Source organism: Petromyzon marinus, chromosome 3 (genome assembly GCF_048934315.1).
Source record: "Petromyzon marinus isolate PM22_M1 ecotype Great Lakes invasive population chromosome 3, UKy_Petmar_22M1.pri1.0, whole genome shotgun sequence".
NCBI lineage: Eukaryota > Metazoa > Chordata > Hyperoartia > Petromyzontiformes > Petromyzontidae > Petromyzon > Petromyzon marinus.
Window position 1 is genome coordinate 382,949 of NC_133669.1, and position 25,984 is coordinate 408,932.

Consider the following 25,984-nt stretch of genomic DNA (forward strand, 5'->3'; position numbering starts at 1 on the left):
AGCAGCAGGACCCTCGCTGGACTTCAAAACTGCCCTTCCCAGCAAACGGGTCACACATGGCAGTGGCACACAAGTGGAATTAATTCCATTCAGATTGCACATTTTTGCGGGGGTTTACGATAACCCGAATTAGTCCATTACCTGGTTATCTGCAACAGATGATACTCTCAGATGTAGTATGTGATACATCATAGGGAAACAGACAAGCAGAATGAGAACCCATTTACCAAGTGTCAATAGAAACACATGCACAGCGGTGGAACTGTGCTGGTATCCCATACCGGCGCTTCTCAGAACACCGCACACGACAACCTGCACTCTGCACAATAGTTTCTATTCCTATACGAAAGAAGTTCAACATACATTGAACGATACATACACACATACAACAATACATACACATACAACGATACACACACATACAACTATACATACAATACATACACATACATACACATACGACACACACACACATACGATACACACACACACATACGATACACACACACACATACGATACACACACACACATACAACTAAACACACACACATACAATTATACACACACATACAACTATACATACAACAATACACACACACATACGATACACAGACATACAACTATACACACACACATACAACTATACACACATACAACTATACACACACATACAACTATACATACAACAATACACACACACATACGATACACAAACACATACAACTATACACACACATACAACTATACACACATACAACTATACATACACACATAAAACTATACATACACACATACAACTATACACACACACATACGATACACACACACATACAACTATACATACAATGCATACACATACAACGGTACACACATACAACTATTCACACGCATACAACTATACACACACACATACAACTATACATACAACAATACATACACATACAATGATACACACACACGATATACGACAATACATACACACATACGATACACACACACAACAATACATCCACACATATGATACATACACACATGCAACGATACACACACACAACGAGAAATACACACATACAATGATGTAGAGGATAAACGGCAGTGAGCATCAGCTGACCCTTCGACATGTACATGTCGAAGCCTGCACATGTGTAAATGCTCGTGAATTTAAGTCAAATTTTTAAGCAGTTCTTTTCAGATAATAGATTTCACTGTAATGCGTTTTGTTGAGTTTGTGACGCATCCACGCTATTATGTTAAAGTACTTTCCTATAAAATACTTTTATCGTGTACTCTTTTTTTACGATTACATAAAAGCACGATGATGCCAAACACAAAAAGGAAAACTGCTTGATTAATTTACAAGCCCAAATTTAATTTTTGCCCATTGAACAAACTTGCACAAGAAGAAAATTATTATATTCAGTGTGCAACCCACTGTAAACCCCACCAGAACTGCTGCAATAAAACCCTAACAGGGATGAGTTGCAGTTCGCAATGCGTGACGCTTTATGCCCCAGACGCTGTGAAGCACAATATTTGGAATCCCAAGCGTAATTGCCTTTCACTGCCCTTGCGTGTCCCCGTAACTCTGGCTTGCAGCGTCTTATCAGCGCACGGCACTCCATCATCGGCGGCCAGATACTGTGCCATTCCACACTCGACTCAGCGGGCGATGGCAGATGCGTTGTCACCGTGTGCGCTGCTGGCGCCGGGCCAGCGCGCGAGAAGCGCTGTGGCTTCAAACGCTGCCGATCCACCCACACCTGCGCGCTCCACCCACACCTGCGCGCTCCACCCACACCTGCGCGCTCCACCCGCACCTACGCGCTCCTGCGGACTCGACGCGCACCTGCGCGCTCCACTCGCACCTACACGCACCTGCGCGCTCCACCCGCACCTGCGCGCTCCACCCGCACCTGCGCGCTCCACCCGCACCTACGCGCACCTGCGCGCTCCACGCACACCTGCGCGCTTCACCGCACGACTGCATAGTTGCAGCCATGTGTGCGTCGTCATCAATCGCTTAGGAGTCATCGTGCAGATTTGTGAAAATCCCTAATCTGCCGGGCTGCGGGTGGGTGAGAGGGCAATAAAAAATGTAGGTTGCTATACCCATCTGTGCATTACCTGAGAGCAGTCATTTACAAACTGGTCTGGGGACCAATGGTGGTTTGCAAGGCCGTGGGAAGTGGTCCGTGGAACCGTTACAGATACTCAGGATTTTTTTTTTTATAAAACACCAGATATTGTTTTTTATTGCCCATCATGCAACTATTTAGATTTTATTTTTTAGTCATAAACACAGCTAGCTGGCTATCGTGTGAACCAGATGATTGCGGCATCGGTTACTGACATAAACATTATTTGATATGCTACAGGTGCATGGTGGTCCGTGAAATGCGTTTGAGAGTTGACAGTTGTCTGTGGGACCAGAGAAGCTGGGTACCACTGCCTGAGTGTGAGTGGTGTCGTCTCATTATGTGTGGGATGGCTATGTGTAGTCTGGCCTCCCTCCTATACACCAATTCAGAACGACACCAGACATGAGACGTCACGTGACTGACACATCAGAGCAACTAGGCAAAGTTGCTGAAGTCAGATGCGTACTGAAGTAATTCCAAGGTGAACAGTAATTACTTCTGCAGCGAAGCAGTGATGAGCGAGTTAGGTCAAACCTTGAATGGTTTCAGATGCTGATTCACTGCAAACCGAGCTAGAGAAGTCCCCATGATTGCAGGCTTCCCAGACACTAGCTGTGCTTGAGATGATTATCATTATGTTTGGAACGTTCGTGCTAGCGCTACCTCAGCCACCGCTGAACATGAGAGCTACAGAGCGGGCAGAATCTGAACCTGTGACTGATTAAAAAAAATGTGAAAGCTAAAACCGAAAATATATAATTGAATGATTAGATCTGTAACCACAAATATAACAAAATTCAGATAAAAAAAAAATTAAGTTAAAAAACTGCACAGTTAGCAGTGGCTATAAAATGCCGTGTGCTCAGATTACAAACGGATGGCAGGATTCATTACGCCGCAGAGGAATGCAAAACAACGGTAGAAAGTAGCGTAATTGGCGTCTATCACACAGGCCCAATTTTAGGTACAATCTCAACGCTTATTCACACAATTGTACGTGACTGTCGCCTTTACATTTGTTGACCACATCGCACACATCGTGGTGTGCCAAATTAAAAATGTATTTAACCTCCTACATTTGTTTGTGTACACAAGTCAGCCAGTGGGTGATTTATGTCCCCGTTCACAACTCGACGTATTAATTGTGCTGCAGTGCAGGGCCTAACCCTGCCACGGTGCTGACAGCTCACGCCCAACCGAAGCACAACCAGCGGATCGGCCTAACAGCATTACATTTCTCACTGATGTTTGCTTGTAGAAGCAGCATTGGATTAAAGCAAAGGCATGCTTATTTAAGGTCAGATAAGGAAAATAAATGAAAACATAACTTGTCCACTGGCACAAGCAATACAGCAATCTTACTACTGTACATTCATCTGCAAAAATAATATAGCAAGTGACAGTATTGTAATTCAAAGTCAGATTTCTTTTTCTGTTATTGGCTGACAAATCCAGGCTTGCCTCCGATTGGGGCATTTTACACAAATGAAGTTTTACTTCACATTATAATGAGCATAAAACTCACTTCTGGCAATGCCATTATAAATAAATAAAACCTTGTAATGTATCACCGGATGAAATAAAACTTAATTGAGACCTGACTAATGGACGAGGCATGGCATTCATGCTGACCGCCATTAAGTCCAGTGGACGAGCGGACGATTTCACGTCCAATGCTGGATTCGTGTCACGATTGTGAAAATCTCCCCCGTCTCAAACGACTGGAGAGAAAGCACTGGCCGCCTTGAGGCCAGTTCCACTGCCTACAAACTCTGCAGCTGCTTCGTCACAGCCGGCGCGAGTGTACGGAGACTGCCCGGCAGCGATCACGCCGCTCCGAACCAGGGGTATGCTCAGTGGGCAGAGCGCTTCGGAGAGCTTTCGTCAGCGAGTGGCTGAGCGTGTGGGTGAGCCTGTGACTGTTGAGTGGGGAGCGGTAGTGGAGCGGTTCGCACACATTGTGGTGTGCCAAATTCGATTCCCGCTCATGGCCAACACCAGTGACGATTATCTGAACCGGTCCTGGGCCTCCCCTAGGTCGACTCAGCCTCAAATTAGTACCCGGTGCGGTGTGTAAACATCGCCACTGGGGAGACAAAGGCGGTCGGGTGTGGTGCTGGCCACCCACCCCCTCGTGTACCGTTCCGGCCTTCATAGGTGCTCGCTAACAGCACTTACCCCTACAGTCTGCTAAGGCTATATGGGGGATCTTTGTCTTGTTGAGTGGATGAGTGTGTGACTGTTGTGACCTGCCGTGTGCTGCTTGAACACGGCTTGGATGAGACAAAGTCCTCAACATGAGTGTATATTTTGATTTATAGCTTTCGTGACTGCAGGGATTCATATTCTGGGTTCTTTCGGTAAATGTCACGTAGAAGGGAAACAATAAAATAATAAAAATATAAAACAATATTTTTAAAAAATAATAAAAATATAAAACAATATTTTTATTATTTTATTGTTTCCCTTCTACGTGACTTTACCGAAAGAACCAAGAATATGAGTGTATATGTTGTAATTAATTCTTGTCAATCTTGGAGTCACTAGAGACACGAAATTCGCCACGAATGTAAATATATATTCGTCTAATTGTTTTAATGCACAGTGCTTGCGTGTGCACACGTGTGGATGTCAATATGAAAAAAATGTGCTCACTGCACCCACAATCATTTCGGAGCAGAACTGGTGGTGTGCACGACTCAGCACGCCTTGACGTAAGGCTGGAAGCCACACGGAAGAATTGGCACGGCCTGCTCTGCGCTGCGTCTACCGGTGCGCGCATGCCACTACACGCGCGGTGTGGGCACTGCTAGACTTAGCGGCACTATCGTGTGATTCCAACTCTGCTGCAGCTCGACTTCGTGTGAATGTGAGTGAAACAACACTTTTATGCGATTCACATCTTCTTTCCTTTTCAAGCCGGCTTAACGCTCGTGCCTCACAGCAAGAAAATTCTCGGTTGGATTCTCGATTAAAGCGCCTTTCTGCGTGCAGTTTGCATGTTCTTCCTCTGTTCTGCATGGGCTTCCTCTGGGGTCCCCTGTTTCCTCCCTAGCTAAAAACGTTAGATGTCATTAGAGTTGGCCCAATAATCGTGATGCAGGTAAAAACAATTATTTTCTACTCAAACTAGACTTGAGCCAGCGCTGTTCTCCAGGGGGGGGGGGGGGGTGGGGGTGAATATCTATAAGAAAACCACCGTTGACTTTGTCACAACACGGTACCTATTTTATTGACCCAGAGGGATGATGGACTGAGTCAACCCCTAACCGGAATTCACAGTCTTCCAAATGCAAGCCACTCACTCTTCCGCTGTGCCACCTGGCCGATTACAATGCAGAATCCTCCTGAAAAAAGAGGCTTCAGACTCGTTGTGGCTTTCCTGGGTAAATAAGTACAAAAAATCACAATCACAGGTGTGACCGACAAAGAACACAGATTGGGCACGCATGCCAGAGCGCACTGCAGCCTATTGCTGGACCTGCATGGTGCTACAGGAAGCCATAGCAGGTGCAAGCCATTTATATTTAAATAAATAAGCAAACACTGCAAACATCTTTAATGCAGTGGACACGACGAGTCTTCCTGAAAAAAGCTGCCGGAACTTGTGTCTTGGATAAAGACGTAAAACCGTGAGAGAGTTCTGTGTTGCGTGAAATATATATTTATATACAGTACAGGGGAGTGAAGAGTCTGCCGACACCAGCGGGGTGACCCACGAGGCATAAATCTTTGCCCGTGGCTCTGTGGGGCCGAGGACGCCGGCGAGATGAGGAAATGAACCAGACACGAGAATTTCCACCGCTGTCACCTCCATTACAGAACGATTCTCGGTCACAGCACAAACTTTTAAGCGGTTGCTTTAAATATATATACACTTACAATAGAAGCCTCTTCACAGCGCAAGACCCAGACACCTTTTGACGATCACTTCTGCTTTTGAGCCAATGTACACAGCCGTGTCTATCGGTTTATACACGAGCACTTAGAGGTGGAGTAAAACTAGTAAAAGTGATTTCCTGCTCAAATGAGCATTTATGCCATGCTCATCTGTTTACAACCCTGTGGAGCCATTGGTGGAAATTACACATTCCTTTGGCGGGAGTGAGTATATCCATCGGACAACCACTGTTTACTTCCACACTCGACCTCTCTGGGACGATGAGTCAACGTCCGTCCAGGATTTGAATTCTCGCAAAATCCCCGATTGTGAGGCAGTCACTCGACCACTGAGCCACCTGAAAAGAGAACTCAGAAGCAGAGGGGGTCAACGATAGTCACGACGTTTACTTTCCACGTCCTTTACCTCGTGCTGATGAGGGTTTTTAAGATGCAGTGAATACGCCTGAAGTAGAAATAAGCTACGTGTGGCAGATTTAATCCATTGAGAGTTAGGGCACTCCTGTAAGTGCAGATATCATAGCACACGATGCCAGTAATGCCTGTTACAAATGCGTTGCTATATTTTTAGAAACTGTAAGTTATAAAGTATGTGAATAAAACGAGTGCAAGTTTGATTCCAACACCAACATCTGAATGAAAGTAAACCAATCACACGGTCCGTGTCCACACACCATTACAATATCCCCAGGGCACAACGCTCTACGGTGGTGTGGATTAGATTATAGCATATATATATTCAACAAGTGTTGCAATGCATTATCCATTGAAAAGTGTAAACATATGGTAAAGTGGTTTAGGCCAGATAAAAGTATGCCTAACAGTGCCGAAAAGAGAACACTTTTTCACTGCATCCCAACACAAGCTGGGTTCGGCTTTCCCTCTCTATGAACAGCTTTCCCTACGAGGAGCCGTTGGAGCACAGTCGTGCGACTTCACACTTTTGTTGCACACTAAGCAGCTGGGCTGGTAACACCGATTGCCGGCAAAACAGGAGCCACTACCAAGACAGCCCAGCACGAGAGGCTGCCACTGCCGTTAGTGCTGCCGCTAGCGCTGCCGCACTCCACCAACTATGCTATAATTTCTGCTTCAAACGCACAACGCTGTGTGTGATGTGGCCTGATGGAATTCGACAGGATGCTTTACAAATCTTTCTCATGTGGTCACGCCGACCATGGGACTTTCGCTTGGTTTCACCAAACGGATGGCGCAAATCTCGTGACAAGCACCCAGCGCTCCACTCACTTTAGGCTCTGACAGCGAAGCAGACGATTTAATTCTCGAATTTGTGTCTGGCACGCATGGAGTAACGTGTCGTGAGTCACGCATCACAGAGTCATGTGTCAACGTTGCAAGGCAGTGACATCTCGTTCAGTGTATGGGCACTCACAGCAACAGCGATGCCAGCTAGCAAAACTGAGGCCACCAGACAGAGACGTTGCAACAAAAAAACAAAACAAAGACAACTTCACTCATGAGAGTCAGAGAGCGTCAGGGTGTCTCCCCTGCTCATACAATCTCCTTCCTATTGAAGGTCTTGTGTAAGTGGTGGACGTTCCACATTCCTATGGGGTGCACCAGTTGCTCTGCGAACAATGGGGTGGAGTGAAGCTGCAACGTTGAACGCTCGTCCTACCAACTGCGAGTTGAGAACTGCCAACTTAATAGCAGTGCCAAGAAATAATAATATAAATAATAAGTAAAGTTTAGTTTACAAGCTCTGGAGGCTTCAAGTGCAATTTGCGTTTCAGGGGCCACTGTATAAATTGTTGACGTGAGTGCTAGGAAGGCAACATAACCAAATTATCCACAATGGATTATTTAATCAAAAGCGATGGCATGTTTTTTTCAGAATCTATATTTTTTATAACCAGCGACTTTTTTTTCCACATTGCATGCATTTATTTACACGAGAAATATTTATGTTGAATAGTTTCATGTTAAAACATAGTAACTTTAGAATACAAGTATAATTAAATGGTTTGAACTGCCTTGCCTAATTAACATCCTCATTGACAAGTGGAATACAGTTTACATAATTTTTCAGTGGGGAAAAAGGCTATATCTGCAGAAAATCACAGCAATTTCCACCAAACATTAGAAGAAAATACCTTCTTACCAACATGAACATCATGCCCATCGTTCAAATAAAACGTTTAAATAAGAAGCAAAGTTTAACATGTGCTGTAGATCAACCTCACCTTGTTTGGAAAGTCTACCGTGTTGTCCAACGGTGCATCTGGCCTCTACCATAATAAGTTCGGAGTTTCCACCACTGGCTAATAGCAAATAATAGAGACGAAGGCCGTGCCATGCTTGTTCAAGTATTCCATTCGTTAACAGAATTGGCCAAACATGCCAATACAGGGCCATCAGGTAAAACTGCCTTCAGACTCGGTGAAGATTTTATGGGCAAAAACGAGGCATTATTGTTATTCATCATCATCGATCGATCCACTGTTGGATGAAGGCCTCCCCAATCCATTGCCATATCACATTATCCTGCAAGATAATAATCCACCTAGAACCTGCACACAATCTGATTCTATCACTCCGTCTCCTCAATGGATATCTTCTAGAACGAGTTCCATTCCTCGGCTGCCAGGTCGTAATTGCTCTTGACTGTCGGCTATCGTTATTTTGTATCGACGTGACGTGGCACAACGTAAACGTAAGAAGCCCTGCTGTGCGCGTGCGTGCCGCCAGCTGGAGGGGTTCATCCAGGACAGCGTGCACAGCGAGACGGCGCAGCAGCAGCAGACAGCCGTGCACAACCAGACGGCCGCTATGCTGCAGATCGGCACCAGCCTGCTGAGCCACACGGCTGAGCAGACGCGCAAGCTCTCCGACGTGGAGGCGCAGGTAAGGGGGCAGGCGCACTGCGCCGGCCAGACCACCTCTTCCCGGGCTGTTCAGCAGGAGATGCTGCGAGCTTCAGTTCCTCGAGGGGCTCCCAGAGTGTAGATACAATTATCGCACATTGTGCCCAACGCTATGCGGTACAACCCGAAAACACATCGGAGAGCCGAAGAGCAGCACTTGCCTATCCCGGTGAACCCAACTCTAACCCATTGCACAGCTTCACTGTCAAGGCCACAAAACCTGGTGCACGGATAAGTTGGAACGTATTGCCTTTAATCAGAATGGTTATGCCATGCTACGGAGGGTGCTCGATGTTTACGGTGACTATTCACTGTCGCAAAATGCTGCTCTTCCCAAACACTCCAGTAATGTCCAGCCTGCAGTGCTAGTCTGTGCAGTTGGTGTGAGTGCATAGTCTGCACCCTGAGCAAGGCTAAAAAAGTACATGTCACTTCAGTGGTCTGGACACAAACCTCTACACCCTGACACTGAAAGCAAAAATAATCCGCATTCACATTCCATTCCCTGCATCGCAGGTAAGTGACCCAACGAAGCTTGGAGAGCTAAAGCAGAGGACTTAAGATTTATTGTCTCAAAAGACAGAGGGTGTCTATATAGCACACAAACCCACAGAGAGCGACGTACCAAACACAAACTATTGGACATATGCAACAGCTTGTTGTGACAGCACAGCCACCTTCTGCAGTCGTCGGTTCCAGCAAGGGAACTTGTGCAAGTGGTTTAGCAGATACGTCATAACGCAGCTGCTTAAAGAAAAAAACATCACGTCTAATAATGGCATCAAAACGCACAAGCGTGAAAATGTATTAACTGCACTCACGTCTGCACAAAGCGGCGCGGGCATGGCTGGATACATTTTTCACTCGAGTTAGGTCGGACAACATAATTTATGTATGTCATCTACACTTACATGAGCGCATAATAAATCATCCTTTCCTCCGCTCGACAGCCATAACTATTAGCACAATCACGCCGCACCTGCCTGCAGAATTCATTACAGCGTAATGCGCTTGGACACTGCGCATATACAGCGCTGCACAGTCCAATGAGCCTCTGATGCATACGTGTGTGTGAGTTATACTATCTGAGCCGCTGCATAGTTCAAAATGACTGATTTTCTTACACATTCATTGCAAATTTAAATGTACAAAGCAAGACTTTTTTGCAAAGATTTGTTTCCAACTTGGGCATAAATCTTAAACTAATCCACATACACCTTGGAGAGAATAGAAGGTCAGAGTATGCCAATTCAACACTGACATTTTATTTTATGATCACAAAAATTCCATCCAAAGTTTAAGTGCAGACGTGACGCGTTTGGTTAAGAGATCTCAGCGGAGTGTCGCTCTACCGCGTGTCGGCTGCGTGCGGCGCAGGTGTTAAACCAGACGACCAGGCTGGAGATTCAGCTCCTGGAGAACTCGCTGTCGACCAACAAGCTGGAGAGAGAGGTTCTGCAGCAAACGCATGACATCAGCCGGCTGCACGACAAAAACAGGTAACCAGGATCACGGTGCTGTCCACGCTCGAGCACTGACAGCAGCGGTTCGCAACTTATGGGTCGTGCTTCCCCACAAGGCATTTCGAGGGGGGGTGGGGGAGGTGCAGGCTGTGGCATGGACACTGTGCAAGAGAAGTTGTGAATCTGCGTGGGGAACATGACCGTCAAATTATTCGCACGGTTGGCTACGTACGGTGCGAAATAAATTCAACATACATATCAATTGCGGTGACAAAAGACTGTAATACCCACTGCCGTTGACCAGAGACACGGACATCTCTCTCTGTGCGCGATGCTGGGCGAGAGGGCGCAGGGACCCGTGGCGTTGATGGGGGGGACGTACCAATACGGTTGAGATCCACAGTCTTGAAGGGGCACAGAGATAGCCATGAGGGGGCCACGGCTGGTGCCTTTGCAAAATATGACTGCCTGCCATTTTTTCCACAAAACACGATCAGTTGTCTCTGCAATCAAAGCCAATAATACACAAAGACCTCTCCATTCACGTGAGAGCCCACAATGATTTGAGGACATTACGCATTTTCATCAACATCTACAATTGCGCTGCACTAAAATGAGTTGAACACAAGTTCACCTCAAAGCAAATAGTTAAATAAAATTGTACGTCGTTATGTAATCCAGTGTTGTTGTCTGTGCAGCTATTTAACCATGGGTCTAAGGACATGGGGGGTGACCTTTCAAATAGTGTCTTGTCCAGATGCTAATGTCAGGGCAGTGAATCACGGATACAATTTGTAAAAAGAAAATCGTATCTGCAGGGTGGGAAGCTGAGACATCTGTCTGCAATGGCCACTTGAATTGGGAACCATCCCCCAGAAGACCCCTCTGGGGGATGATATAAAAGACTACCATATTTAATCACGCAAATATGAATTGTTAAAAAATACTAAAATTATGCAACCACACAAAGAGTGCTATACAAACAGAGCGTACCCTCCCATCAGTAATGAGAAAGAGGCACAAAAATTCCCAGTGATTATGTACTCTAGAAAACAGACATTGACCACAAGCTTCAAAATTCACGATGCTCACAGATGTAAAAATCCGGAAATGTTTAAGAAGCACTTAAACTGCACAAGTAGTGAGCTTCAGAGGTCACGGTGTTATTTATTGCAAAACATGTTGAGAATGATGGCACCATGCTTAATGCAGAAATATGTATAACCTGCATGCTTCCCTGGTGGAAATTCTACATTCCTTTGGCAGGAGCATGTGTCTCCCTTGGGATAACCACTGTTGGATTCCCCACAGAGTGATATTGATTTCATTGACCCTGGAGGAATGATGGGCTTCATTAACATCAGATAATACACATTATGTTCCTTCCATGAAATTATATAATGATCCAAAAACGTTGCAATATTTTCGACACAACCTCCGACAACGGTCCGGTACAAGAACACTTTGTAACGCAAAAAAGGGGAGCTTTACAAGATGCTATAGAATGTTTGTTGAACACGACTCCCATTGTGTCCGAAGCATCTGCACTCTCTGCTGGCAAGCTGACTCAGGGGCTGCTTGTCCAAGTCTCGCTCCTGTGCCAGCACCGCTAACACACAGGGGACCCAGTCCCACTCAAGTGATTTACTCCTCAAATCAGCATGGAGGCGGTGAGCTCAATGGTGAAAGTTCAACATTCCTATGGCAGGGGCGAGTCTACTCATAAGACAACTACTGTTGGCTTTTCCATGAAATGTTATCCCTGGAGTGTTGATGGGCTAAGTCAACCCCCAACCCAGATTTGAACTCGCCATTGGGAGGTCCGGCAAAAAAAGAGTTTACTTCTTCTGCAGCATCGAAAATTCGTAATTTATCGAAGCCAGGTCGTCAAATCTGCACAAAACAACAAACTTTCTCTTGATTGGTGTTGGTGAAGCTGCTGCGAACCGGCCCGGCTCAGAGCACAGCCCTCCACTGCGTTGCTCCCGGGCGCAGTCTGGCGCCGTGCCTCGAGTCTGCGATGATCACGTGCAGGAAGCTTTCCTCTCTGCTCTCACTGCTCGTTGATTGGCAAAAACAATGAAAAATGGGTAAAATAACACCCACACGTACATGCAGCGAGGCGTATAATAATATTTTTAAAAAATCCTGTAAAACCACGCAAGCAGGAACAACTTGGTCCCGCATGAACACAAGTTGAACTTCCAGGCGTAGCTACGCTCTTCAAACAGCGGCGCTCATCTCTCCCAACTTGACCCGGCAGCTCTCGAGCTGCCATCGCTCAAAGCGACCGGCCCTTCCTGACAATTCAAGGGCATCGCACCAGGACTGCCTGCGAATGCGAGACCCGCCACAGACGTGCTCCAGTTGAACGACGTGAAGCTTGCTGAGCTGTTTCAGTCAAAGCGCTTGAGAACAGCGCCAAAAGAGGGCTCTTAAAACAAGTGCGTAATAAATCACGATCGTGCTGAATGTTGCCACAAGCAGTGATTTCGAAGCTGATTAAAATAATTCATTTGCACTTGACACAGTTTATCCACATGGACAGCCCATCCATATTCGGGAAATAATGAAGTTTTCATTTCCAATTGTGTCGCATTTTAATGATTAAAATTCACCATGAGCACAAGCAGGAGAATAAACACAGGTGTCAAGCTTAGTGTCAACTTAGACTCAATTGAACAATATGACATTTACAAGCTCTTTGAATCGGTATCCATTCATCTTAATGTCATATAACCTCAACTTTTGCAGTGAACAACTTAAATTTTACGTGTAATAATAGTCTCTGGGTTTTTTTGTTTAAGGGCAATAATCCTCTACTTGTGGTGCACGTAACATACGGCAAAGCAAATGTCGAATGGCAGAAATCTATTCTCGCCCAGGGAGCGTCAGTGGAGATGCTGGGCCCCAGCTGCGAAGGGGAGCACCAATCTGGAGAAACCTGCGTTCGCTCATTCTGCCGGCAGTAGCTCGCATGATCTATCACGATCCACTGGTGTGTTCTGTTGTACGTATGCACTGTATGTAGGACGCATGATCTATCACGATCCACTGGTGTGTTCTGTTGTACGTATGCACTGTATGTTGAACTTCTCTTGCACCGTACATAGCCAACCGTGCTAATCGGAGGTGCAGTTGCCACAGCTATGAAGTCCGCTATAAGAACTGTGAGGCAGACAGCCCAACACGCCAGCACAAAAGGCACAGCACAACCTGATAGATCTCTACCCAACGATCAGAACCTGACTCCAAAACGATGCTTTCCCTCCCATCGTCTCCCATCGTCTCTTTTCCCTAGCTTAATCAATTCAAGAAAGGCGTTAACTTTTTTCTATTACAACTTTGATGGTGCTGTTTGTTCTTGGACATTTGATGCATTGGGCCTTTGGGCCTGTGCTCCGAAACTGTGTTTGAAAAACACAAAAAAAACAGTGGTTATGGGCTTGGACGGTCGGCACACGTGGAGTCACGTTCGCGAGATGAGCACGCATGTACATTCCGCACGCACGTCCACGTTCTCTTGTTTGGCACGAAACATTTTGCATTCCATAGTTGGTGGGATGGGGAAGGCAACCGAGAATCGGGTTGTGCAAGCACGTTCAACTCCCTACAAACAGAAGTGATGTTATTGCTACGCGAGTAAAAGTGATAAGATAGAATGTGAGGTTCCCTCCTAAATTAAACTCTGCTTTGCTCTTCGATGAGGAGGGACCCTCACCGCTAAGACTGAATGGATGCCCAGCACAGCAGTAGAAATGTACCCCGCTGGGCGGTCCCGTGGCACAGTGCTCCTGTGCAAGGGGTCACATCGGCACATCATCCCTCCAGGGTCAATAAAATTAGCATCCCTTCAGTGAAAGTGGTTGTCCGATGGAGAAAATGGCATCTGTTATGGTAACAACCGCAGACACACTTGCAAACGAGATGTTCCAGCTGAAGGAATTATCCAGGTAAAATAAAATGTAAAAAATAATCGTGTGGATTTCCCTCCTCTGCCTAAAAACTGCCCGTGGAGATGAGGGCCCAACGCTCAAGCGAGCAGGGAGACACTGTAACCCGACTTGGTAAGTGACGATGACTGACGCGGCGCCATTTGGCGATGGCTGCGCGGTGGACGTCAGCTTGCTGGAGCGGAAGGTGGTCGAGGTGGAGCAGAGGCAGCAGCAGGAGCTGCAGGCGCTGCGGCGTGAGCGCGACGAGCTGCAGCAGGCTGTGCTGCAGCGCGGCGAGCTCATGGACGCCCTGGAGCGCCAGCTGCTGGGGGCCACGCACAACCAGACGGTGCTGCAGCGGCAGCAGGCGGAGCTCACCGAGACGGTGCGCACGCTGCTCAACGCCATCGCGCAAGGTACACGGCGGCGGTGGCGACGGTAACACGTGCAGGATAGAGACCCCAAACGTCCTGGGTCTGACCGAGATGGTCCCGGTGGTTCAAGAAGGTCTGTCCCCGTGTCCACCCTCAAACTCGGACCAATTGAAACATTAAACATTTTAAAATGTCATGCTCGACTCATGATGTGGGCAGTGGGTGGGGATAGCGGAATAGTGGGCAGAGTTAGCGGAGGTGTACGCAGGGCCTATGAGCAGTTGGCGGGGCCAGCATCAGGAGGAGGGAGGGGGAGGCCACTCACTGTGAGGCCGGGACTTGTGGTTGAGTGGGTGTGGCTATTGAAAAGTGGGAGGGGCTGCCAGATCACCATGTGGCCCAGTTGAGCCTCCCAGAAGTTTAGAAGCTTTATCACGTGTCCTTTGAGGTGGCAGAGCATTGTGGGAAACAAGTTGCAGTCAACCACGTGTAAGTTTCTGTGACAAAACAGTGTGTATATTTGAATCTTGGTCCCTGTGACTCAAAGCTGCTCACGAGGCTTCTGTGCAGCGAGGCTGATATCTTCCAAAGCATTACAACGACACATTTCTTGAACGCAAGTGGACACACATCCTGCATGTGGCCTTTTGTTCCTCTCTGAAGGGATGCACTACATGCAGTTGGTACAGCAGTCTATGCTTTCCCTTGAAAATAAAGGTTTCCAAACGTTTAAGGATGGTCAATATTGTTACCATTTGCTTTATTACACCGAAGGTATGAGGACAATCATACATCAAAGCCACTGCTAGCCATGTGAAGTAGACTGCTAAAAGCCCCAGAGGTGAGTGAGCATGCTGACCTGTGCAGCAAAGGAATCTTAATTTTTGGGCAAACACTGTTGCCACTGTCTGTTGTAGTTCACTTAATACCTGAAGTCACTTTGGAGTTTCGCGAAAGGCACAGAAAAGTAATCACTAAGCCATGGAGTGCTTTAATCAATAACATCTGAAATTCTCTGAAATGCTTTCCAGATGCAAAAAATATCCATACCTAAACCTGTGAAACCTGATCAATACACATGTAAGTTAACAAAATCAGAGCAATATTTAAATGCAGAAGGCTTAAAGTAGGTTCAGTTCTGCAGTATTTGGAATTCACCATTGGTTACCATGGCAATTTAAAACCAGCCAGAATTTTAAGTAAAAAAAAATACGTGAGAAAAGAGCTCATCCCTAGTTACAGTAGTCACAGAGGATATTGCCATGTGTAAGCTATGCTCTGAACGCATTTACATCACGTGTGGTGTGCGTGCGAATTGAAATTGCGGGATAGTCACCCATGATGTTTCTGAAGAATAAAGTAGCCTCGGCGATGGGGACGTGGAATTCCAGCTCTGTCTCATGGCCACCAATAGACAATGAGCACCACCCGATGCTTGCTTGAACAGGCAGAAACTTTGCAAAATGGGCATCCTTGCCCATGTTAATCTCAACCCCCATTGAGGATACTCCGGTTCAGCAGGAAGCAAATCGGGTGTGACCAAATCCTCCTCCCAAAGTGTCGCGCCCACTCGACCTTCTGAGCGGGGTTTGACATCGGCTGATAAATCCCCAGGCCCGAGTGTTGGACGCACATACGTGCGTACACACGTGCCTCGTCCCAAACATCTGACCTCGAGATTTCATCTGAAGATCTACCAGCATTGTGCAGCGCAGCCACGTATGTGAATCCCAGAGTACGTTTGGTCACCCTGCCTCCAAGCATGCACAGCAAAGTCAATCCTGCCCACCTTGTAAATCTAAGCCAGCGATCTTAGCTGCTGCTCACAAAGTACACACTTGGAAATGCATTACGCTTAGAGTTAATGTTGTGCTGGCCGCGTGGATACATTCTATCCTTAAATGAAAGCATACCTTAAAACATTTAACACGCTGTATTAGTTATCTACTTATTGTAATGCAGCACTTTAATGAATTCCTATTGAAAGCACCTAATATATCAGCATCGGTGGAGAGACAAAACTAACTGGCAGTGTTCCCTGATCCTATGACATGTATTTAATATTACGTTTGAAAGTTTTTGAACTTGAAAAAAAAATCCCACAACCAAAAGGCCTCTTTGCAGGTTACCGTGAATCTTAAACAATGTTACAATGTTGTCCTCTGAAACTGGACAACGAAATAACACAACGGCTGCTCCCATTCCTTAAGCCAAAGAATGTTTAGAGACAGACATTCAATGTTGCCTGCAATCCATTTAAATTTCCCACAAGGGTTGCTTGTATGCGATTCTACAAATGGTCCCATGTTGATCACGTTCGGGGAACATCAATGTATTGAAAAAAATGTTTTGAAAGTTATTGCGATTTGTTTCATGATCATACATCCTTAATACTACTTTTGTCATAGTTTTGTTAATTATGCGAGCTAAAATTGTCACAAGGTATGGTAAAATCTAACTAGAAAACCACCACTTTATTTACGAAAGAATAATACACAGACCGCACACATTTTTTTAGTTACACGCAGAGAAAGTGACACATTCTTCCATTTTAAAAGCATGATCTCACTTACGTAGAGAAATGACAAAGGCCTGCATTTGCCACGTGACAAACGTGAGACAAACTATATTTCATGATCATTATAAAATCACATGCGTAAAGACGATACTCAATTGTTTTGTTAAACAACCTCATGAAAAATATATTTATCTAAATATCTGCTGGCCAAAGGTTTGAAGAGCAAAATCGAAACTGAATCTATCATAGAAAAATAATCTAAAACTTTTTTCATCTATTTTTTGTCAATTTGCTTAACACGGCCCAAAAGGCCCCAACATATAAAGCAGGCCAGCAAAAAACAGCACTAACTCCCACGAGGGACAGCCATTCTTCTATGAGGCACACGTAGCCGACAGTGCCAGACCGTCACGCACTGCACAACTGAAGTTCATCAATGCCGCTTAATATGTGGCAAATTATGTAAAAGAGCCGGCTCAGTTCTGTGTAAAAAAAAAACCTCACAAAGCCGATTCAGAGCCTCGACTCTGCAGTCACATGGACTGCAGATGTGAAAATAAATGCTTTGTCTTGGGCCTTATTGCATTATATCAATGAGGGTGGTCAAATATCTACTGCTCTGGCCAAAACCTGCTGATGTTATCTCTGAAGCTGTGCACACAGTGATGTGCAAAGAAAGCAAAATCAATTGTATTGCATTTTTCCAAGAGTTTAATAATTGTCGGATTATATACCGGTCAGGGCAATGTCAAATATCTTCCTGTTGAGACTGGATAATGCTGGGGGTGTGCTCATCTCTGTTGGTGGCCCTCAGTCAGTGGTAGAAATTCCATATTCCCGTGATAGGGGCATAGGATTATTTTCGCAATCAGAACGTAATTGTATATAACTCCTATGGAGAGTCTGACCCAACCACAGGAATGTAGAATTTGTATCAACGGCTCAAGGCTGCCAATTGCGACAAGTACTAAGCCATCGTTCATTTGGCTTTAGAAGTACGACAGGAACACGCACACAACATACTTCATCAACTGGAAACATTTATGACAAAGCTAAATATATAAAATCCATACACCAGAAGGTAAACATTTTCATTCGCTGTCAACCCCCGCATTTTTTCCGATGCCCAAAAAAAACTGTCCATTTTAATTTTTGACACGAACGTGCGAAGCACAGACGCAGCGCGATGACAGCGGAGCATGTGGCTCTGTTGATGGATCCCACACGCAGCCAAGCGCAGGTTCCAGCAGCCACGTGGCAGGCGGTCTCGTACACACGGCGGAACCAGCATGACAACCACTAAAAGAAAAACAGCCAAGTCCATGGGAAAGAGCAATGTGGAAATTCAATGCCGATATTTTGTAGATAATAAAATTCAGGTCGGACAAATTATAGATATAATAATATGATAAATTATCAGGCAACAGCATTACAGACTTATAAGATCAGAGAAATGGGCCACTGGCTATAGCAGTGGCTCCCAACCTTTCCGGACCCGCGGATTGCTGTCGAAACACCGCCCGGTGAAACGTATTGCGTCGTGAGAAAAAAAATCTACGTAACTGCAACAGTTCTGCAGAACGGTAACTGCAACAGTTCTGCAGAACGCTTCCCCATGGGCCTTGCAGACAACCAATGGCCCACCAACCACAGGGCGGGAGCGGCTCCTCTAAGAGTATTCATGTGGAGAGCACATTGTTCTGATGTACGTCAACGACAAAGGTAGAGCGATAGGTGTGTTCCACGTGTGCGCCACTGTCAACGTACTCCCGTGAGTGTTGCTGTTGGGCATGCAGTCGATGCTGTTCAGAGCCCTTCGTCATGACAATAAGCACAGCCACAGTCTTAAATAGCCCCAAATGTGGACGGATACCTGCGGTGCAATTCACTGACGTGGTTAACCCCCAAATAATGCAGAGTGGTAGCGAGAGGTTGAGCCACTTTTGCGATTTACTTGCAAGAGCGTAATAGGGCCCCGAATAAGTACGTTCCTCGCTGATGACCATGCTCCCCTCAAGTGTGTGCGATGCCCATCTCTCTCACACCAACACTAAACGTTATCTCCTGGCATTTACTCACCACGCCATGCTGACAACATTTTACATGTGCCACATCACTTCATCACAGATGGCTGATGTGACCACCAAGATAACACACTGCAAAAACAGACTGGCTTCGAATTTCGAGTTTTGTTAACACAGAAAGAAAAATTATTTTAAATGAAACATTAAAATGTAAAGCTACCTTGGTTATTTTAAGCATGCAGATGTCACTGTGGTCACAGCATGTGACTCGTGTCATCAGAAGGCTACATGTTCAAACACTGGTTGGGGTCAACTCAGCTCATCATTCCTCCAGGGTTAATAAAACGCATACTATTTTGTGCAAAGTCAAGAGTGGTTTTACTATGAAGTGGCTGGCCCACTTTGGCTGTCACTTAACTGGGGTGTTTTGTTTGTATAATCTCCACATGCTCAATGTGCATTTATTAAACCAAACCGTCAAATTACATCCCCGAGCTTGTCTTTAATACTCTACACTTCTACAGGATAAATTCAATATTCATTGACGCATGGGAGCAACCCACTTGCTACAAGGCAAAAAACCCCACCAAAATAACTGGTTGTGTTGACGCTGTGATGTAAAATAGCAATCTGTGACGCAATCCCCAGCACATTGCCAAATGAAGCCCCTGAACAAAAGCAGACAATTCGCCCCACACCCTCTTCAATTCAATTCACTCGTAAAAGCTACGTAAACAAACATCGCAGGTTTATAATAAGCAAACACAAAGAGCCTATCAATGGCTGACAAGAATGTGCTGCAGGCTGTTAATGGAGTGTCTGCCGAGGAGCAGCGGCCTCCCTTTGTCAACAGCCTTGTAAATTTTGGCCCTCCCACCAACTGGGGAGAAAATTTCCTCGGTGCCGGAGAAACACAGAACAGGATCAGCGATCGGCGCGAAGGAGCCCATAAAACATCGACCCAGAGGCACGGGAGCGTGCCAAACCGTGTGAGTGACAGGCCCCTTATGAGAAGAGTGGCCCAACACAAAGTGGTGCCAAAGCCCAGCAACTGTTTCGTGTCAGCGCTGGGGCAACAGTATATTATTGCTCGCCGCACTCGGTAACACTAGCCCGAGTGTCTTGAGCTTTCTTCAGCAGCCTCTTCTAAGATTAGTTTCTTAAAGATAACAGCGAGAGAAAACACGTTTTAATGGTGCAATAAAATGAGATTTACGCTAATCAATCAACCGGTTAACCTGTGGCCACGGTGGGTCAGCTATCGACGTTCACAAAGCAGGACGGCGCTGCTCTCTCTGACGTTCCACGGCTCACCGAATGAAGTCAGAAGAGCAATTGTGGAGAATGTTTTTTTTTAGTTAACGAGGTCTTCATAACCACCACACACGTCGGCGCGTGTTTATTTACATCTGTCAAATGTATGTGTTGGCAATTACCTGCTTCACAGAGGAATACTTGGCTTTGCGGTGTAAGGTGAACTACGCTCTGGCAAAAACCGTAAGCCCGCCGTGTGCCTTTGTTTGACATCAGCGAGCAGCCAAGGGCCCGCAAAGGAAGACGCGATCCTTTTCAGCGACTGCGCCGACGCGTACGAAGCTGGACTCACGGCCAGCGGCGTTTACACCGTCAAAATCTCGGACAGCACCGAGGCCATGAAGGTGACTTTGACGCTCCGACCAAAACAACCAACCAAACACACTGCAGTCCTGCACACCAGACCAAACAAACTACGAAATAAAGCAAACTGAGTTATTCTACTCACAACTCTGTTTTTGCCATTGTAGAAATATCATTCATTTGACCCCAGACACCAAGGCTTTAAAATCTGACCCAGGTTTACAGTTATTAAAGTGTGCTGGAACCCTTTACGGCCGACACGCATGCCATAGCTGGTGCCTATCCAATTTAAGACGTTAATGTCTCCCGTGGGACCGATGTACAAACATGCACACAGAGGGACGCTGCAATGCAGGTCCTTTGAATCTGTTCCAAAATCATGAACACACGCACATCAACAATCTCGTTCTGGTGAATCTGATCCCGAACCACAGTTGGCTAATGAACGGTCCTCCTCTAAGCAATGACAATTCAGGCAACAGGCAGCATCAACGCCAAAGATTTAATTTCACGTTGCTCAGTGCATGAAACCAAAATCGGAGGGGAAACCAAAATCGGATGGGAAACAAAACCCGCGCTTCCAAAGGGGAGCTCACTGGTATTCAGGTGAAGACAGTCACGTGACCCGATCTGAAGTCTATGCTTCTTCAAATCCGATTGTTTACGGGACAGATGTGGCGCTATTATCTGCACGACAGACCTCACATACACTTGTGTGGCTGACAGACGGCATCATAAGGGACACAGAAAGAAGTTCGCTCACCGCCAGATTTCCAACGCGCAGCACCCACAAACGTGTAGCGTAGAAGCACGGCGCCTGCAAAGGCACAGCTGTGCTAAGCAACTGTTTCAACAAAAGTGGCAGTAGTTGTGTTCCATCTGTGGAATTCCACGGTACGAGCAATGTGGAAAGAATCAAAAGTTAATATGAATCTGAAACCAATTAATTCAGACAACGTTTGAAGTTATTCCATTGTCATGTATACCGCCATTCCATTTTTTTAAAGCATCATATTTAATCGCGTACAGCCCTCTCGTGATACAAACAAAAAAACTGCTGGACAAAGGCCCCCATGCTGCGTCAGTCACGGCAGTTGTTGGACTGCTATCCTTCGAGAGTGGTGAGTGCGTGCTGGTGAAGACCTCCCTGGTACTGGTCCAAGTTTCACTCGCCACTGACGTTAGCCGTGAATGGAATCAATCCGAGGTCGTGGGTTTATCGCATAGTGCGCTAAACGCTGCGGTACCGCTCCTCGATTTTCTTCTTGTGAAGAAAAGCAAGATGTTGGCACCGCGAGTCGGGTGAGCCGCCACCTTCCGCGGCATGCCGAGCACGTGTGATGTCTTAACTTCTTGTAGATGACTAATCTTCCTTCCTTGGATTCCTGCCCACAGGTGTGTTGGGTTTGTAAGTCATTATCACTGGTGGCTCCCTACCAGCCAGCGGTAGGCATGCGGCAACCACTATTCTACACTCCTGCATAAAAAGCAAACGGAGCTTTCTCGTACACAAATGTGCATCTAATGTAAAGATAATTACATGTGTTATGTTAGCCGATTCTCTGTGTTGTATTGCATTATATGTCTAAGTTTACTAGGTTTGTTTTCTCTTTCATTTGTACCTGATGATGATTGCTTGTGTTGCAATCGAAACGTCGTATGCCATTATTTAATTAATATTTTCTTTCTACGTGACTTTAGCGAAAAAAACAAAGAGTACGTGTCAATGTTAATCAATGTTTTCAAATTAATAAAATAGTTTTCAAATAAATTAATATGAACACAATCCATTAATGCATTTGAACCTTATGGTGGAACCCCGGGATCCCATAAGCCCCCGGCTCTCGCATGAACTGCATTGCGACATAATTTTATATCTGTTGAAGGCGAACAATACGGAAATCTATTCCTCTCGACGAGCTCTGCACGATGCGCTAATCAAAGTTTCAAAGTTTTGTTTCTTCTGCGTATTCGTCCTCGCTGCGCTTGGACATGACATGACAACAGAATGATCCGCGCCAGGTGGGTCGCGGCGTTCATGTGCGCGGTGGGACGGAGTCGCCATAAATAAATAAATAGATTTAGATTTTGACTTCCGTTTATTCGGGACCCCAGGGTCCCGCCATAAGGTTCATTTAAAATGGGAAGTGTATTTTAATATGTAGAACGCTGTTTGCTGGACTGACTTGAAAGAAAATACAAATGACAAGAGGACATTTCGAGCACATATAGCACATGTTAACTTATGCATGCGTGAACACATGCATCTGTGGATCAACACAACACACACCGTGTGTGGTCATCTGCTGAGTGGGTGGTGCAAAGAGCTTAAAATGGACCGAGGATTGCTTTTCCTCTTCGAGATTCACGCACTGCCCTTCAAACCAAACGGATTGGCATTGGCTTCGTTGAAAGTTCACGCTCGAGCCATGTTAGCAGAAGTCTTTAGTGAACAGAATGTGTCACTATAAAAATGTATGTCCTTTAATGATCCAGGAAAGCATAAGAGTGTATTAAGATTATTTACCAGCAGAGCACTGCATTGGGAAGTTTGGCCAATTCTTTAATTCAGGCGCGTTTTGCTTCTAGTGGGGAAAAAACCAGAGTGCACGCGAGGGGATAACGCCGAATGATCCAGACAGACGGATGTACAGACCCACTTGCTGTACTGCCATCACATGGCAACGGTGCAGCCGGGCAGGAGTGAGAGTCACATCGTGTGGTGCGTTCTCTCAATGACCCACTTACATTGCCACCAACGCACCGGGGCACCGCCATCTGCCACCACACCGGGGAAATCTGAACGAATCTGCTCCACAGGGTTCATGGGGCAGTGCACAGGAGCTACAGGGGAAATAGCGTTGGCCGTGCGGCAGAGACAGAGCGAGCGGCTCACAATCGCAAGGTTTCGAGTTCAAATCTGGTTGGGGGTTTACGCAGCCCATCATCAATTGGAGGCCAATCAAATTGATATCCACTTTGTGGAGAAGTCAACAGTGGTCGTTCAAAAATAGAGTTGCCCGCGTCAGAGAAATGTGGAAATGTCACCGCTGGATCAGGGCTGTAAACGGAAGATGAGCACCGTTTCAATGCCAGGTTTACTCTGACTACAGCAGTTGTAAAATGTGTGACCGCCAGTCAGAGGAGAACTGATCAGGATATCCTTCCTTTAAAGGCTTTACCAGGGCAGGAAGCGTTGTCTCGCCCCCCCCCCACGCCGCCCCCCACCCCACTCTTGCGTGGGCCTTGTGCCGCACTCAAAGCCAAACTTTATAAAAGGGAGGTGAGTTCTCCTTCAGGAGGCTAATTCTGCAGGCAGCCGCGTGTGTACATGTGTTACAGATCGAAGCGCATCTGGAAAGCAAAGGTCTATTCGTGCGTCCGCGTGACAAAAACATTAGCCTTATGCAAATAATAACAGATCTGGGGAGAAAATTCTGCCTTCCTACCTAAATAACATGCAGGGAAATATTCGATAAATAAACACTGAAGGAACTGTTTTAGCCATATTGTGTGATCAGACATCGTGATGGGTTCATGGCTTATTTTGTTTAGTCAAGTCAGAACTCAACCAGGATAGTCATATGTGCAAGAATGATCTGGGTCCCTGAAATGACAAAAACAAAAAAATTGCACACTAAAGCAAATGTAAAAAAGACAATTCATCGATTAATGGAGGGACTAATTGTTACGTCAATCGTAGACATACAGACATCTCGTATCACCACAACCCTTACAATCTTTGCGAGGGTAAATGCTCGGAACAGTGAGCAAAAGCCGAGGAAAACACGGCCCTCTACTCGCCGATTCCTTGCTACTGAATCTCTAAAAGGATTCATCAGGACAGATGTGGTCTGCATTAGCTGTTGGCAGTACAGCAGAGAAATGAAAGCCCGAACTGATATCCTCGATATTTTTCAGTTTCATTTATTAGGTATAACCCTGTGAGCCATGCGGCTCTTGACTCGGGTGCAACCGCAACAAACAAAAACATGAACAAGATATAATATAATTTGCTACATTGAAATTTTAAAATGCTGACAGTATCAAATGTTGCCTGTTTAGTGTATTTAAATGTAAAACGTGTATTACGACTCATTGTTGGTGACGTTATCATGCCTATGACTTGCATTCACGCTGACACTGGCGACGGTCGCGCCAATGGTGTGCGAGGTTCATTATAAACGGTGGAGCTTTCACACGGCCATATGGATTCGGTCTTACCCATTTCACCAGCTTATCAATCATTTTTCAAGCTATCTTAAAAACCACTGAGCCAGCCTTAGTCAACCCTCTGAAGCCCACAAATACCTTGAACAATACCAACAGCTAGATTAATGGGAAGTCATTAAACATCACACAAGGTTACGTGCTTTGCTTTCCACAGAGGTTACTGGACGTGGCTGAAGATAGCGAGAGAACTTTGATAGTGAATATATTTCTCCATGATGCAAGCCAGATGGCACCAGAGTGTACACCCCTATTTAGAATTACGCCTGACAGTGACCAGAATAATCTTTAGTGGGAAGTTGGCTCTTGATATTTAAACACAATTTTTACTGCTAAAATAACCATGCACGCCGAATGTGTCTAGATTAATTAAGAGTGCTGGAGACCAGGTCCATGGTGGAAGTATCATTCTTCATTAGTGCCTGGATCTCTCAGTGTAACTGCTTTACCACTTCCATTCCAGCAAGTTACTCAATAACAATAAATAACGATGATGAATGTCTGAAAAGAGCACAACTCCTCACGCTTCACCACGCCGGTCAGTTTGGGTTGGTGAAGAGGGGACGGTGGGGGGGGGGGGTTCAGGACGAGTTCAGATGTCACTCGCCAATCACGTCGTGCGTGGATCGGAACCAAACTCAGATAGGCAAGTTCATATCGCAGTGCGCTAACTACCCTGCCACCACTCATCCCATACGTACTATATATTCCACGTTAATATATACAAACTTAACGTAGTCTGTGTCTGAAGCTCAACATGTAGATCATCGTGGTTAATGCCACTGGTGCCATCACAATTTCTAACTGCCTGACCTTCAAGGGCCACTGCAATTATCCCACCACCCCAAGTCTTCCCTTGGTTGCTGCCTTGCCGCATCCTGCACGCGACACAAACCACA

General features: G+C 45.9%; 2 protein-coding genes across 10 annotated transcripts in view; one reads left to right on the top strand and one right to left on the bottom strand.

Annotated features, from left to right (window-relative positions):
* Nucleotides 1-25,984, bottom strand: part of MCPH1 (microcephalin 1) — a 121,254-nt gene that overhangs the window by 53,537 nt on the left and 41,733 nt on the right. Inside the window, exon 16 of one of the 5 annotated variants that reach the window (XM_032969142.2) lies at nt 10,174-12,443. The exons of 3 other annotated variants lie outside the window; for them this stretch is intronic. In XM_032969142.2, coding sequence (XP_032825033.1) covers nt 12,441-12,443 — 3 coding nt within the window. In that variant the 3' untranslated portion in view covers nt 10,174-12,440. Of the gene's footprint in view, nt 1-10,173; nt 12,444-14,747; nt 18,514-25,984 lie in introns of those variants that run through there. One more of the 5 variants, XM_032969136.2, reaches the window with a different exon arrangement.
* The window catches only part of LOC116950948 (angiopoietin-2-like), a 52,676-nt gene that overhangs the window by 13,646 nt on the left and 13,046 nt on the right, over nt 1-25,984 (top strand). For all 5 annotated transcript variants that reach the window (XM_076072005.1, XM_076071999.1, XM_032969194.2 and 2 more), the window contains 4 exons: nt 8,749-8,904; nt 10,302-10,423; nt 14,512-14,738; nt 20,769-20,896. In XM_076072005.1, the coding sequence (XP_075928120.1) occupies nt 8,749-8,904; nt 10,302-10,423; nt 14,512-14,738; nt 20,769-20,896 (633 nt within the window). The remainder of the gene's footprint in view (nt 1-8,748; nt 8,905-10,301; nt 10,424-14,511; nt 14,739-20,768; nt 20,897-25,984) is intronic.